This window comes from Fusarium tjaetaba (genome assembly GCF_013396195.1).
Source record: "Fusarium tjaetaba strain NRRL 66243 chromosome Unknown NRRL66243_c0000332, whole genome shotgun sequence".
Classification (NCBI taxonomy): domain Eukaryota; kingdom Fungi; phylum Ascomycota; class Sordariomycetes; order Hypocreales; family Nectriaceae; genus Fusarium; species Fusarium tjaetaba.
The window spans coordinates 25,576-40,379 of record NW_023501528.1 but is presented as its reverse complement, the minus strand read 5'-3'; the positions used below and the strand labels follow the sequence as shown (position 1 = coordinate 40,379).

Here is a 14,804-nt window from a genome sequence, read left to right as displayed (position 1 = left end):
ACGGGTTCGAGTATTGTTCGAGTACTGGAGCAATATGTCATGACACAAGATACCCCATAAACATCACACAAATATATTAATTGGACATTGATGGTCCCTATCTTGCGAATGGTGGTGACAGTGGTGCTTAGTATTGACACATGACAGCCCCGTTCTGGGGGGGTTATGTATGCGCACTGAGATAGGTTCAACCGCTTCACTTAGTAGTTCTACTAGTGCTCATGCCTTGAGTGGCGCTTCTTCCCAGGGGGTGGATGTCCAAGCGCAGTCATGGCAGCGTTGAGATCCGGCATATCATCAGCAGTTCTCGCCACATGAGCCCAGCGAATAGTTCCGTCTCGATCAACAGCAAAGGCACCGCTCGTCTGCCACCGCGAGCCACTCTCAGTTGGTCGATTCCAGATGCCCTCATTCTTTCCAAGGCTGAAGACGTTCCACAACGTGAGAGGGTTAACGGCGTGCCATGTTGATGATATTCCGAGGCCCCATTTGGCATACAAGTCGCGCTCTTCATCAATCACAACATCGACGTTCCAGGTGCCGCCGACGAGGGGCAGCCAGCTGTCTGTTGCCTCTTCTGAAGAGTGCGAGATGGCGACACAATGGACCCCTGGGACCTTATCGGATAGGTCGGCGAGAGCTCTGAATGTCTTTTCAGCGACTGCGGTCAGTTAGCATCAGATCGTACGAAAGGGATGATAAGGAATAAATTACAGGGGCATCCACAATGACGGAGAAACACCACGAGAGTAGGTTTTCCGTCTGGAAGGCGAAGGTGTTGAGACCAGGGCGCTTTGGATCCAACCTCGACTGTAGGGCCGACCTCCTTAGCCACGGGTGTCTTCCATGAGTCGAGTTCTTTCCAGAAGCCGGCATTAGCCTTGGCATCAACAGCAGCGGTTTCTTGTGACATGATGAGGCAGTAACGTTATTGTTATGGTGTGTTATGATATGAGTATTTCAAAGCTCCAAATGTCTGTCTCGTGATATTAGAGCAAGGGAGGTTGCTACGTATAAGTGCGACCAACCATTTTGTCAATGACATAATACACTCACTCACACTCATACCCACACACATACATATACTCTCACCAACGTATATGCCCGACATGCAAAGAAGAATGAGATGTAATACACTGATCTATTTAGATATTCTACTCAATCGATATAATGTACCTCTCTAGTTAATACTTGATCGAGTTCCCTAAACGATGATTAGATAAGCTGCTTAGGGTGTCACCAGATAGAGACAAATGCCTTACCCACTATATTCGTGTAGGGTAGGTTGTCGCCGATGTCTCCATCCATCAAGACTTCGCAGTTGAACTTTGACACTTCGCATTTCTACACGCAGATTTGGTCTCTGATTACATCAACTGTCCTTGTCATACATAAAACAGACATACAAAAGCTCATTTAGGATCAGGGTCCCAAAATGCGTGAAATCATCAGTCTTCAGCTCGGTCAGCTGAGTAACTATACAGCCACTCACTTCTGGAACGCCCAGGTACTATCAGTATTACAGCTCATGCACAAAAACACAATCACTCACCTTAGCGTAGGAGTCATACTTTACATACTCAGCCGACGAAAAGTCGCCCATAGATCACAATGTTCATTGGCGGGCCGGTCTAGGTGCTGACGGCTCAGAAACATTTCTCCCACGAACAGTTATATATGATCTCAAAGGCGGGTTTGGCTCTTTACGCAAGATTAATGCGCTGTATGAAGCTGAAGCTGAACCAGATCCTGCGGAATTATGGTAGGGACTCCTATTGATCATCCTGTCGGCCAGAACCCATGCCAACTAACACCCTCTCAGGTCAGGTCAATCAGTTGTTCACAAACAGGCACCCATCAATCCAAGCGAGTACCAGCAGAGCCTCGATGCAGGCACTGAACCGGCACAACTAACAACCTCGAATGTGAGATACTGGTCCGATTTCTCACGAGTTTACTTCCATCCACGTTCACTGGTCCAGCTCTATGACTTTGAGCTCAACTCGACAACCATGCCCTTTGAGCGTTTCTCAATGGGCACAGAGCTCTTCTCGATGCTCGACAAGGAGCACGATCTTGTGGATCGAGACTTCAGGCCCTTTGCAGAAGAGTGTGACAGGATGCAGGGAATACAGGTCTTTACTACTATCGATGATGCATGGGGTGGCTATGCATCCGCATATCTCGAGTCCTTGAGGGATGAATTCCCAAAGACAACCATATGGACCTGGGGTCTTCAGAGTCCCTTGCTTGATATTCCCAGATCAAAGCGCCAACTACGCCTTACGAACATCGCTCACAGCATCGAACAGCTCTGCACACAGACAACGACAGTTGTTCCTATGGCTTTACCCGAAGAGGACCTGTCAGCTGGCGTATCGTTGGATCGCCGCTCACCCTGGCACACATCTGCTGCCATGGCCGCAGCTATCGAAACAGCCACCTTGCCTACACGTCTGGTAGGAGGCTCTTCGGGACAGCCAAGTTCTCTAGACGACCTGGCTGAGAGTCTGAACGTCAATGGCAATCAGCCTTTGGCCAGCATCAACATGTCCTTGGCATCTGAGAAAGACTCACCGGAAGAAAGCCGCATCAACGTCGACTTCTTCCAAATAGGGCGGACATGGAGCCGACAGCATATTGCTAGGTCAGATGCCCATAAGCATGTCTTTGGTGAACTCCGATCTTATCGAGACCTGGAACCCCTCGGGAACATTGAAGAAGACGCTCCTGGACATCTTGCTCCAGGTGAACGCCCCGTGATAGGCAATTCGGTTGTGCGCAAGTACGTTACTGTCTAGACCATGTGACTTGCTAAGTACTAATTCTCAACTAGATATGATTCATCCCTCAGATTCCCGTTACTGGACGCCTACCCTCAGATCTATCCTCATCTCAGAAGCCATCCTGATGCCAGCATGCAAACCACGCTCTCCACAAATAGCTCACTGGTGCAACGGATCAGAAATTTGAGGTCAGACTCTGCTCGACTTGTGCCAGTCAACGAAAGAGAGGATCTTGGTAACGGATTGGCAGAATTGGCGGATGCTTACCAAGAAGGCTGGTTCAGTGGCAGTGATGATGATGACGACGACCTATGATAGGTTTGATAGACATAGTCATCCAATCGAAATAGAGTCGAGCAATCTCGGGCGCCATTCACATCTCAGGAATACGCGTGACAAAAACAAGAAGCGGTTTGGAGCAAATCTCCTGAGGCTCATCGAGCCTCAAAAAGTTTGTATTGATCTAGCATGGCCATTTCCTAGGTACAGATATAATATGAGGTTGCTGGAGGTCTTTAACGTTATCGACCCGGCGACTAGACAACTCCCAGTTTGGAGATATGTTGCTGTGAAGCACAACATGTTGATTTGGCCAGCTGCCCTTCCCGCACTACTACGTGCCTCTCTCTCTCTCTCTTTCTGCTGTTATTAATGTAGATTATTCAATCTTCCAATCGCAAATAACGCCGCCAGTAATGCATTAACACATCAGGCTGGCACTGCCAACTTACTATGGTAGTTGATGCAGTTCAGTCTGGTTGAAAGCGAACTTTTTTGTTTATCTTATGTTAGTTACGTGATCAGCCACATGCCAATCGTCCAGCCACTTATGGACTTGCCGATATTCTTGATGTTTTTGGGTTTTAATATAGTGCAAGATGCACAATTGAGTTGTGGTCAAGCTCTTCCGAGCCAAGCTTTGTGTGGAATGCGAAGTATGCTATCATGCTCAACCTGCGGCGGCAACCGAAGCTTGCTGTCTCTTCGCTGGGGGAGGATTCTCCTATACAAGGATTAGTATACCCTAGCTGGGAGTGAGGTGCCATCTGGAACAGCGCATCTTGGCCGGCAATGGGAATTCGCCCGGTGATGCTTAAATACCTCTGGGGGGCCCCGTTTCTTGCCGTTGACTGAGCCCTTAGCTGCAGCCTTCTTCTGGGGTTTCTTCTCGCCGTCGTCGAATACATCGTCTGGTAAGTTGAAGCTGTGCGGGTCAAAGTCAGCCGGCCAAGGTGCATTGATGTCTGGAAGCTTCTGCTGAACTCACTTTCGGACATGTTGAACACCAATAGAGACGTCATCTTTCAGATCATCCTTGTACTTCTGCCACGAGGTGCAAAGTTCCTTGAACTCATCAACCTGGTAAGAAAGATCAAGTGATTTGGCGCCTGTTGAGTCAGTATTGGAAAATCTCAAACGCCGGAGAACCGCGAAAACATGTCAGGCTGTATACATACCAGAAGCCAACTCGAGGCCAATATAGTGAGTAGTTGTGTAGATGTCGGATGGGCCGCTTGCCGTCGTAGTGTCTGTTGGTTTGGACTCATCCGGTGTCTCAGGTTTGACAGGCACGGCTGTGATAGGACCAGTCTCTTCTGTGGGCTCAGGCTTAACAACTGGATCATTCTCACCGTTCTCGGTCTTGACCTGTTCGTCGCCTTGACCATTCTCAGACTTGATAGGCAGGCCATTCCCCCCGTTTTCAGCCTTGATTGGTAGCTCTGCGACTGCGGGCTCAATCTTGACAGCAGTAGTGTGCCCGGCGTCTTCTTTACATAGATAGTCGAGGCTCCCTTCCTGCACAGCCTCGATCTCTTCCTGATTGTGACATCGGTGTTGTCTTTCATAGCCCTTGTTGAAGGCATGAGCTAGAGCAATGGACTGGTGTTGCTCAAGTTTCTGCACTAACATTCGAACCTTGGACTCAACATAACCAGACCAGATCGTGTGGGCCTCCTTTGTCTTCGCTGCTGAGGTAACAGAGATGTAGTACTTGTACCCTGCGGTGAAGAAGGTATGCTTGACAAAAAGATCGCTCCAGGGGCGCTTGCCCACCATGATGCTCTCAGATATCTGAAGAGCCCGCTTAAGTTCTCGGTTGATAATCGCCATTGACGAACGAGTAATGTTGAAAGTAGCACACATGGATGGATACGCAGGAGTAATGACGGGCATTAGATGATAGGTATCACCCTTGTAGAGCTGCGGAAGCAGGATTAGCACTATGCGCAGTGAAAGCGCATGCAGCTAGACGTACCTTGGGGTTCCAGATTCGAACAGGAAGAGGCCCACCCTCAATGGGCTTGAGGAGAACGGGTTGCGGCCAGCGCCATTGGCTAATAACCAAAAAGAACTTGTTAACAATCACCGAGAACGTAGCCTTTGGGTAGAGCTGGCAGACGCGTGCGACGAGCATGGCCCAAGCAACACCACCAGGGAAACCCATGATGTTGGCGTAGACAGCACGCCGTTGCGCCCACAGCTTGATGGCTCGCAAAGCATTCTTGAATGTGCTCTGTTCGGGGACTAGCGTGAGGATCTCGTCCGTTACTCGTGTGCCGTTGAGAGATCGCAGCTCTGCCTCATCCAGGCCGCGCAGCAGGCCGGAGTCTTTGAGGTCTTTGAAATCGGGAGATAGCTGCTTCTGAATAACCCTAGAAAAGATCAAATCAATGCTTATGCCAGAGTACTCAAACTTGATGATGGGTACGAAAGCATCAGTCACGACAGCCATGTCAGTGATGGCATCTTTGGGGGCCATCGAGAGGAGCAGATCTGGGAAGAACTTGAAGTAATCCTCGCGGGTCACGTATTTCGGCGCGACGATGAGAGTGTCAATATCAGAGCCGGGGCCGTAGACGCCGAGGCGATAACTGCCGTAAGTGAAGACTTTGCCCCTCGCATTCCGTATGAGGACCTCGTTCTTGGGTTCTTTCTCCTGGGCGACTCGACGGACGAACGCATCGCAAATGGTTTGGATCGAGGCTAGGACTTCTTCTCTGGAACAAGTTTGTTAGTTCCTGACACGCTCACGCGACAGATTTATTGGCATTCACCTCTTGGCAGTCTCTGCGGGACTCTCGAAGGTCTTTTGACGCTTCAATTCTTCCAGGAGAGCGTCCGATTGTCGCAGCTCGGCTTCCGTTGGGAGTTGAACGGAAATGGGAGGCGTCACGCCGTAAGCCTGTTCAGATGCCATAGTTTCAATGTATCCAAACGTCGGAATGGGGGAGGAGGAGGAGGAGGAGGGGAGGGAAGCTGAACGACAGTGGTTGGGTCACCACCAACCCGAGGCCGGGGAGGATCGCAAATCCCAATGCGACAGGATGATAGCCGAGTCAACAAATGGTTGTTTGCTGAAAAGAATGCGCTGGGTTTTCAAGCCTCTCCAAGGGCAGTGGGAGCAGCGCAAGGGAGAGGCCAGGCCAGGCCAGGCAAGGCACAGACAGGACAGGGCAAGAGGGTGCTCTGCGTCCGGTATGGAGACGAATATTGGGGATGGCTGGATCGGAGAGGTAAGGGATGGATCGTAAAGGATATCGAGTGCATTCGCTGGGTGATGAAGATCCCAAGTTTTTTCTTACTACTTGGTAGGTAATGAAGGAGAATTAGAACTTTTGGCTGACTACTACGAGGCGCCGCGAGGCTGCACAAACGCGGTGGTGGCCCAGAAGCTGGATTGGGTGGAGGTAGTTGAAACAGTGGATCCTGGCTAAGGCACTTAAGTAACTTGGTACTGAGGCACCCTAAACCGGGGGGGTTGAGTTCTTATTGCTGGCTTTTATCTGTGGGTTTGAGCGGAATTAAACGGGCAATTTTTTATCTGTTAACTGTGGCTGAATGAAGGCATTGAATCACGTTGCTCAAGCATTGCAGTGCTTGAATAAGTGGTTAGAGGTACTTGCTTATTAAGAAACAGACAAAGTGACAGCTGCAAGGAAAACCTCCACTATTATTGATTCATGGTTGGCAATATCCGTACCCTAGCGCTAAACAAAACCAGAGTTGAATTATTTATAAATCAGTAAATAAGAGACATTCAGTCAGTCAGTCAGTCAGTCAGTCAGTTAGTGAAGGGCGAGGCGGGATTGGGCTAGGTTACTCGAGGTTACACATTGCATTCATCGTATTGCATCTCTGGTCGTCATATTTTCACGAACAAACACCATACAATACCTATTCACTTATCAGGATAGTGAGTGCCCTTCCCCTGAGACGCACGCAAGACATTGAGTTGAGTTAGGTAGTACTACTAGACCAGGGGGGGTACAGTACGGCAAGATGCAAGTCAAGCCACTAAACTCTACTTTTTTCTAAGGGAAAAATAAAGATTTAGATATAGGAATGTCAAGACAAAGAATAACACTGTCTGACTGTCTCTCTTGCAGAATACTACAGCCCCATCATGAGAATTAAGAAAAGAAATGTCATCTTCACTTTTCTTTCCCTTCAACTCATGACATTAGATGTACGAGATCCAACTATTCGCCGGGCTTGTTTCCCAATCGCCAATGACGCCCACACACGCTAGTGATCACTGATGGCCCCCCTTACAGCACTGTCAGCCCCCTTGTCTGCTGATTTATGGCGCCTCTGATTCACTCAACGGGGCTCGAATATGCACGAATCGGTACACCAGGCCCACACCAGCACCAGCAGCATCCCAGCCAAGGCCAGAGCCCACAAGCCCAGCCCAGCCCTGCCACTTTACGACACTAACTACTAGGTACCTACCAGGTAGGTCAATCCTAACGCGAACGCGGTACCAACTTTAAAGGGCAGGGCATTTATTTGCTGCACTAGTAGACGATACATTCATTGATTGACGACACGACTTTACTTGACCTGATTATTTCGTATTCCCACGTCAGTCCTCGAGGACACCAAAACGAAACACGCCCTGCCCTGCGACCTCAAGATAACGACAAAACCTCGACCTTGCCGTCTTTCGTTCCGTCGTTGCAGCGTAGGAGTGAGTGCACAGCTGCTTGCCCGCCATGCCACCGTCGGCAAAGAGAGCCTCTAGGGCTCGTCGCGAACCGCGTAAAGCCGCGACCTCCAACGCAGATACATCACCAGGCGACGTCGAAGATTCCTCACCCAGTCGTCCAGCCAAGCGTCGTAAGAAGGTCCGTTATCTTGTCTGTCGTTCGTTCCATTGCCCGCGGCAGCTGACATTGATCTTCCCGAGCAGGTCCAGGAAGATGAAGACCCTCCCGCGCCCAACGACGATCAACTCGTGTCGCAAATCACACAGCATCTCAGAAGTCAGGAAGTCCAGGCCAGCAAGGATCACGCAAATGTCATACACGAGGCCAAGGGCGATGGCGTGAAAGCCTACGCCAAAGTGGCTGCCCAGGACTGGACCTTTTATATCACCAAGCTCAACGTTAACATAGGCCGAGCTCCAGAGACGTCACATAGCTCTCAGACCCTGGGCTCCGACGAAGACGAGTCCTACATCCACATCGACTTGGGCCCTAGCAAGATGGTATCGCGAGAGCATGCCACCATATCATTCGATTCCAAGGACGAGAAGTGGTTCCTGCATGTCAAAGGCCGCAACGGTGCTAAGGTGGACAGCCAGCCCGTCAAGGCTGGACAGGCTCATCCTCTCACAAGCGGCGAAGTCATCGAGATTGGAAATGTCGAGATGATGTTCGTGCTTCCGTCCGAGATAACTCCATTGACTGTGCATCCCATCTACTTGCAACGCGCTGGAGTCAGTGTTCATACACCACAATCACGTACTTCGCGCCGACAACCCCTCATTGCACCGGCGCCTCCGGAATACAAACGCCCGGGCACGCCGCCCTCGGCTCAGAGCACTGCCAAATCGCCGGCTGCAAGCACGCCGGCCGTCATGGTCGGTACCAATGGTGTAGATCTGAGCCAGGATGAGAACCAGCATATCAAGCCCCAGTATAGCTATGCTCAAATGATTACACAGGCGATCCTGAATGCACCTGACGGGAAGCTGAATCTGAACGGCATCTACACCTACATCATGAACACATACGCCTACTATCGCCATCAACAGGCTGCTGGCTGGCAGGTAAGTTCTCATGGCGGCTACCATACCTTGCTGGGCGGTATACTCACTCACACTCGACAGAACTCAATTCGTCATAACCTTTCACTGAACAAATCATTTGACAAGGTTGCCAGATTAACCGATGAGCCCGGCAAGGGAATGAAGTGGCAAATCGTCCCAGAAGCAAGAGAGGAGATGATAAAAAACGCCTATCGCGTTGGTCGAGGCGGTCATCGTGGTTCATCTGCCCCCTCATCTCCAAATCAACTTGCCTACATCACACATGGCCCAAGAGACATGGCCTCGAGAGAGCCTCCCTCAGCCCGCAGACGAAGAGCATCCCCTCCGGCATCACCACAGCCACCTGGTTCCTCTTTGCTCATTCCCCAGTCCACTCCTGATCGATCATTTGGCAGAAACGCAACCATGATGATTGATGGCAGCCCATTACCGCGTCCTAGGAAGACGCCAGCAAGAGACTCATCGTTTTCGGTGTACAACCCTCAGTCGCCCACGCTCACATCTTCATACCAGGAGGACGGAGGCTCATTCGTCACCCCAGCACCGCCCAGGATGCACCCTAAGCTTGCTCCTCCAAGCACAGCACAGAGACCAAGTCAACACATGCCCACCAGCTCACCTGCCCCTTTCTGGAAATACGCAGACATAGGCAGCACACCTTTGAAGCCTCTTGGTGGCTACGATGTCAGTCCTACCAAGGCTGGAGGTGTTCTCCCCCCGCAGAGTAGCAGTCCGCCAAGGGGAGACAAGTCGCCTCTCAGCAGCCCTTCTCGACCTCAAAAGTCAAGCCCACAGCCTATTGCTCAACCGGCAGAGGCCGAAGAGGAGCACGGCTTCGATTTAACAAAGTTTGTTTTCCCCGTGACTCGCTTGAGACTGAGCTAACATAATGACCCAGGGGGTTTCAGAGTATCGGTGCGTATCATGCTCCAGTTGGCGGAGGAGCTTCTATCTTGCAAGGCCGTACTTAGGCTTCCTTTTTACACTGGCGTTTTTTTTCAAGGGGGATCAGTCACGGAGCCATGAACTGTACTAAACTTCTGAGTACATGATGCTGTCGACCAAGGATGTTGACGGCACTTATGAATGCAACGCGCCAACGAAAAAAAAAAAAGCATCTCTCCTCGACTCGGGTATCTGCGTGACTGGGCGGTCTGCTCAACGAGTCACTCAATCTTATTAGACCTTTCCGCACCACTGGCGAATTCTCGTTCGACAGACAGACTCAAGAGCTCCAAGTGTGAACATGTTATATAAGAGTGAAGATCATCTGGCCAATGGCCTAGAACAGAGCCTTGGATATATACAAATGTTGAGAACGCGCCTTTTGATGCAAATACGTGTGATCGCACCACCGTGCCGCCAATCCTACCAAACCCAACCAATGCAAGGGCATTCTTTTTTTTCGTGACCAAGCCACCCAGCTCCCACATGAATCATAATGGAATTCCCATGCTTTTTGTTTCACCATCTACTTTTACACAGCGGTGAGTCAGAAACTCGACCACATAACAGCATCATAAAGAATTTCGTTGAATTGCCAACCTATCGCGCTCCGGCTTGGCCTCGCCTCTTAGGGTTTCCACGGCCAGTTCGCTTCTTGGTCTGCTGATGCTCACCACCCTCGATGAACTTGATAAGCTCGTCAATGCTGCGGGAGTCAACTTGTGAGCCAGGTCCCGCCCGACCGGGGACAGTAGCATTGGAAGCCGCCAAGCTCGAGGGATTGGTGGTAAACCGAACACCCGTTCGGAGTCTTCGAGCAGCAACATCCTTGGCATGCTTGGCAATGTTGACAGCATTCTGGGTGAGCTGCTCCAACCAGCTCTCGGCCTCCTTGGTGTTCTTGTCCTCAGGTCCAAGTTCAGCAAGGAAGACGTTGTAAGACTCTCGCATGCGAGTAACAGCCCCCTTTGAGTCGCGATCTAGAGCAAGAGCCTGAGCCAGCTGGAAGAGGAGGGTAGCAGAGTTGATCGACTGCTTGCCGAAAACAGACTCGCATACGCGCAGTGACTCCTCGAACCAGAGTCGTGACTCGTGGTAAGCCTTGAGGTTCTGGAGCATCACAGCAGCATTGTTGAGTGTTGTGATAGAATCAGGATGGTCAGGGCCATAAATGACCTTCCACATCTTGAGAGCGTGCTTGGAGTACACCAGAGCACCCTTACTGTCACCAATCTGGTGGAGGAACAGGCTCAGGTTGAGGTAGTTAAGGAGAGTCTCGGCTGAGTCGACACCAACGGTCCTCTCAGCGACGATGATAGCTTTGCGAGCAAGGTCAACAGCAGCCTCCTTCTCATCGAGCTGGTAGTAGAGCATAGATAGGCTGTTGTAGACACGAGCGACCTCGGGATGTAAGATACCATAAATCTGCTCGTGTAGGGAAAGGGATTCTAGGAGAAGCTCCTGGCCCAATTTCTTCTGGTTTTGGAGAAGAGAAATACGGCCAGCTTCAAGTGCCTCTTCCGCGAGGGCGCTGCGAGGGCACGAATCCTTGATTAAAGGAACCAGGTCAATGACGTCTTCGGGGCTGAAAGTATGCACATTGGCTGGGGCGGCAGCCTCCACAGGAGAAGCCTCACGAGCCTTGCTCTTCTTCTTCTTCTTGCTGCTACCAGATTCTCCGTTGGTCTGGCCGTTGGCAACAGGCTTCTCCACCTTTGCAGGAGCAGCTTCAGAAGTGGTGGCAGCAGCAGCAGTCTCAGCAGTGAAACTGTAGTCCTTGGCTAGAAGCTGAATACCAATCTTCAAAGACACCTCACGAAGAAGTTGCACAGGACGAACTTGGTTGTGCCACTCCTCGTCGAGCTCATATCGGAATCGCTGGAGGATCTGCTCCTCAATGTTCTCCCGCAGACTCTCAGGTGTGACCTTCTCGAAAGACCAGTCGGCATCAGTGTAGAGGCTGCGGATGGAAGGATCGAGCTCAGCAACGGGCTTCTCATTGAACCGATGCCCAAGCAGACAGTTGAGGAGATGAGAAACAGCAGCAGGAACAGCGGGGACTGGTAGGTGTCGGAGGTAAACAGCAGAAACATGCTTGAAGGCTCGGGCAACCATATCCTGGACGCAAATGTCGCGCAAGCATCGGAGCCGGCCATCACTAGAGAGCTCAGCAACCTTACCGAGGTATCTAACGTTGATACCGCGCTTGTGTAGAAGTCGGCTCAATGACTGGCCATCCATGGGGAAGCTGATCTCGGACTCGGAAAGATCCTTGAGCAGGTCAGGGATAACCTGTTCGCGGAGATATTTTCCAGCTGCCCTGACTTCTTCCTCATCAGCGGCGAACTCGGCCTTCTCTTCATCAGTCTGAGGAATCTGGCCACTGAAAGCGTCAGGGTTAAGGGCGAACTTGAAGTCTGACAGGTTAGGCTGGCTATCCTCTTCCTTGGAGGCTTCACCCTCGCCCTCACCCTCTGTGGTCTTCTTCTCGCCCTCGCTCTCTTCACCCGTGGCGTCACCCTCTGCAACCTTGGTCTCACCCTCCTTCTCCTTCTCCTTCTTTTGCTCAGCTCGACGGGCAACCTCTTTATCCACCCACTGCTTCAGTTTGTATCGCGAGAATGAGTCGACAAGCTCCGGTCGGAGGACTGTCATGCGGTGGGGGTAAGCATCGCCATCCTCAGGAAGACCGTCTTCATCCAGCCAAGCAATGTCGAGGGGGCTGATACGGTATAGATCCAAGACATACTTGCGGGCGTCTGTACCCAGCAGACCCTTGGTCTCCACACTGGCCTCCAAGTCAAATCGCTTACCCTCCTTGTCCCAAACAGGATGCTTCTTGACCTTCAGAGCCTTGGACAGCTGAGCAAAGCCGGGAGCGAACCTCTCATCGGCCGCGACGATGTCCTTGCCGTCTACAGCACCGTAGTCGATCTGGTTCTCACCAGGTTCGCGTTGCTTGAAAATGCCGGGAACGATGCTCTGACCAACAATTCGCTTGCCAAGGTAGTCAACAACCACGGTGGCAGGAGTGAAAAGCCCCTCGATATCCAACTGGTTGACGAGTTTTACACCAGCGACATCCTTGCCAGTAGCGACACGAGCCGCCTCATCACCACCCTCAGAAGTGAATGTACCAACACCGTCAGCACCAAAAGAGAAGAAGATGTTGTTGTAGACGAAGATCTGAGCATCTCTGCATTCTGTGGGGTTTAAAGGAGCAATGTCGCCCCGTGCGACCATGACGGCGCCTCGAGTAGCAGCCTCATTATAGTCGGCAAAGAGCTTAGAAATGAGTCGTTCTCGGAAGACACGATCCTGAACAGTCTCACGAGGAAGTTCCTTCGCTGACTGGAACTCTTCATTCCAGTCTCGCAGGGTGTCGGTGTTCTCGACACCGTTAAGGAGGTAGGTCTCCTGAGATCGTGCAGGATCAGGAAGATGTGTGCAAAGAGTTGAGTTAGGAGAGGGAACCACCCAAGGGGCAGCGGGAATAGCGTTGGTGATTTGGAAAGTGGCGAGAGGGTCGCGTTGGTTGTTGTAGTCCTGGAGTTTTGTGAAAGACTCGGCGAAGGATGCAGAGACGAGCTCGATCAGGCTCAGCAAAGAGTGAGCTGACTGACCCTTGGGTGCCGGACGAGGGAAGGGATCGAATTTGGCGTTAGACGACTTGTTGACGAAGAAGCCCGAAACGTGAGAGGTGACCTGATATTGCTCGCCTTCGTTGGTGGAGACAACCAAGTAGAGCAAGTGGCCACGCTGTCGGAGGTGAGGAGGAGGAGGATTCCAGGAGGACAAGGAGATCTGCTTCACTGTCTTGGGAGCGGGCTCAGAGGGAGGAGGAACCAGCTCGGTAAGAGAGGGCACAGCCTGGAAATCGTAGTTCTGAATGGGTGACTCCTCGGCCGACTCGTTGTTGCTGACGGCCTCTGTGGCGACAGTTTCGAAGAGAGACAGTCCCGGAAGAAGGCCCTGGGCTGTGTCGCATCGGTCTCCAGAGGCACCGATAAGCTCTCGAATGCGGACAAAATGGATGCGAGCTTCCTTCTCGGTATATGGGTCCTCAACAACGTGGAATTCGGGGGTGGTGCCGAGGTCAGGAATTTCAGAGAGGGGAATGAAGTCGTTGATCTTCTCGCCGTTAAACTCGAGGTGGAAGCAAGTGTACTGGAATGCGGAGGGAAGGTCAATGATGGACTGTCGAATCTCGTGAACCTGTTCTTGAGAAGAGACCTGGACATTTTTTTTGTGAGCTTGACATTTTGCAGGGGCTTCGGTATAAGTCAATGACGGACCATAATCTGCATCTTGCTAGCATTGGCGTCAGGCAAGACGATGGTAAGGTTTATTAACGCTTTGAACCGTTAGATATCCATGTCGTCCATATCGCTAATCGGAGGGATAATTTTAGCTACCTTCAGCGCCAGCGTCAACGTCTTGAGCTTCGGCCTCCATGTTGGTCTCGGGCTCCTCGGACGCAGCAGCTGTGAGACATGTTAGCTCGGTTCAGTAATAGCAAATATAAAACCAAGAGCAAGTAAGACCAGTACAGCCAAAGCAAAAGTAAAAGCTATATGATAGCTCCGTCAGCGACCGAGTCGAGGCTGTTGGAACCCCGGACTTTACAAGCGAGCATTCATTCGACAAGGGCGGTCTAGCTTCGCACAAAAATTATACATACCAGGCGCCTGAGCGGGAGGAGTGGTTTCCTCAGCCATATTGACAAGATGGAGTGTTTAGCAAAAGAAGAATAGGTAATGAGGGAGGAAACCAGGCATGGGACATGCACTGGAAGGCTAAGACAATCAATTGAACGACGTTGGTCGAAAGAAGGTGGGAGTAAGGTAAGGTAGTGACGGAGCGGAGGGGACGAAGAAAAAAATTGGACGGTTAACGCTCGAGTTGTGGTGGATGCGGCGGCAATGGCCCGGCATTGCATTGGGTCCGGACACTGGAAGTACCCGGTGCTGAACACGCGACAGTGACGGTACTTTAGCCCTCCGATGCCCTGTACGGTT

The 14,804-nt window shown here is 51.3% G+C and overlaps 5 protein-coding genes across 5 annotated transcripts; 2 read left to right on the top strand and 3 right to left on the bottom strand.

Annotated features, from left to right (window-relative positions):
• Positions 1-212: 212 nt before the first annotated feature.
• FTJAE_12354 (thioredoxin-like fold) lies at positions 213-913 on the bottom strand (the record flags this gene model as incomplete). Its single annotated transcript, XM_037345391.1, has 2 exons — positions 213-661; positions 715-913. The coding sequence occupies 2 exons, from the start codon at positions 911-913 to the stop codon at positions 213-215; spliced, it is 648 nt and encodes a 215-aa protein (XP_037200610.1).
• Positions 914-1,435: 522 nt separating this feature from the next.
• Positions 1,436-3,101, top strand: FTJAE_12353 (DML1-like protein; the record flags this gene model as incomplete). The annotated part of the gene is made up of 4 exons (XM_037345390.1): positions 1,436-1,507; positions 1,563-1,762; positions 1,823-2,785; positions 2,837-3,101. 4 exons carry the CDS (start codon positions 1,436-1,438, stop codon positions 3,099-3,101), a joined length of 1,500 nt encoding a protein of 499 aa, XP_037200609.1.
• Positions 3,102-3,735: 634 nt separating this feature from the next.
• On the bottom strand, positions 3,736-5,985 carry FTJAE_12352 (poly(A) polymerase; the record flags this gene model as incomplete). Its single annotated transcript, XM_037345389.1, has 6 exons — positions 3,736-3,789; positions 3,888-3,990; positions 4,054-4,174; positions 4,244-4,988; positions 5,044-5,785; positions 5,843-5,985. 6 exons carry the CDS (start codon positions 5,983-5,985, stop codon positions 3,736-3,738), a joined length of 1,908 nt encoding a protein of 635 aa, XP_037200608.1.
• Positions 5,986-7,783: 1,798 nt separating this feature from the next.
• FTJAE_12351 (fork head like 1) lies at positions 7,784-9,812 on the top strand (the record flags this gene model as incomplete). Its single annotated transcript, XM_037345388.1, has 4 exons — positions 7,784-7,907; positions 7,958-8,841; positions 8,902-9,689; positions 9,740-9,812. 4 exons carry the CDS (start codon positions 7,784-7,786, stop codon positions 9,810-9,812), a joined length of 1,869 nt encoding a protein of 622 aa, XP_037200607.1.
• Positions 9,813-10,386: 574 nt separating this feature from the next.
• FTJAE_12350 (TIF31) lies at positions 10,387-14,504 on the bottom strand (the record flags this gene model as incomplete). Its single annotated transcript, XM_037345387.1, has 4 exons — positions 10,387-14,019; positions 14,082-14,140; positions 14,202-14,270; positions 14,468-14,504. The coding sequence occupies 4 exons, from the start codon at positions 14,502-14,504 to the stop codon at positions 10,387-10,389; spliced, it is 3,798 nt and encodes a 1,265-aa protein (XP_037200606.1).
• Between the last annotated feature and the right edge of the window lie 300 nt (positions 14,505-14,804).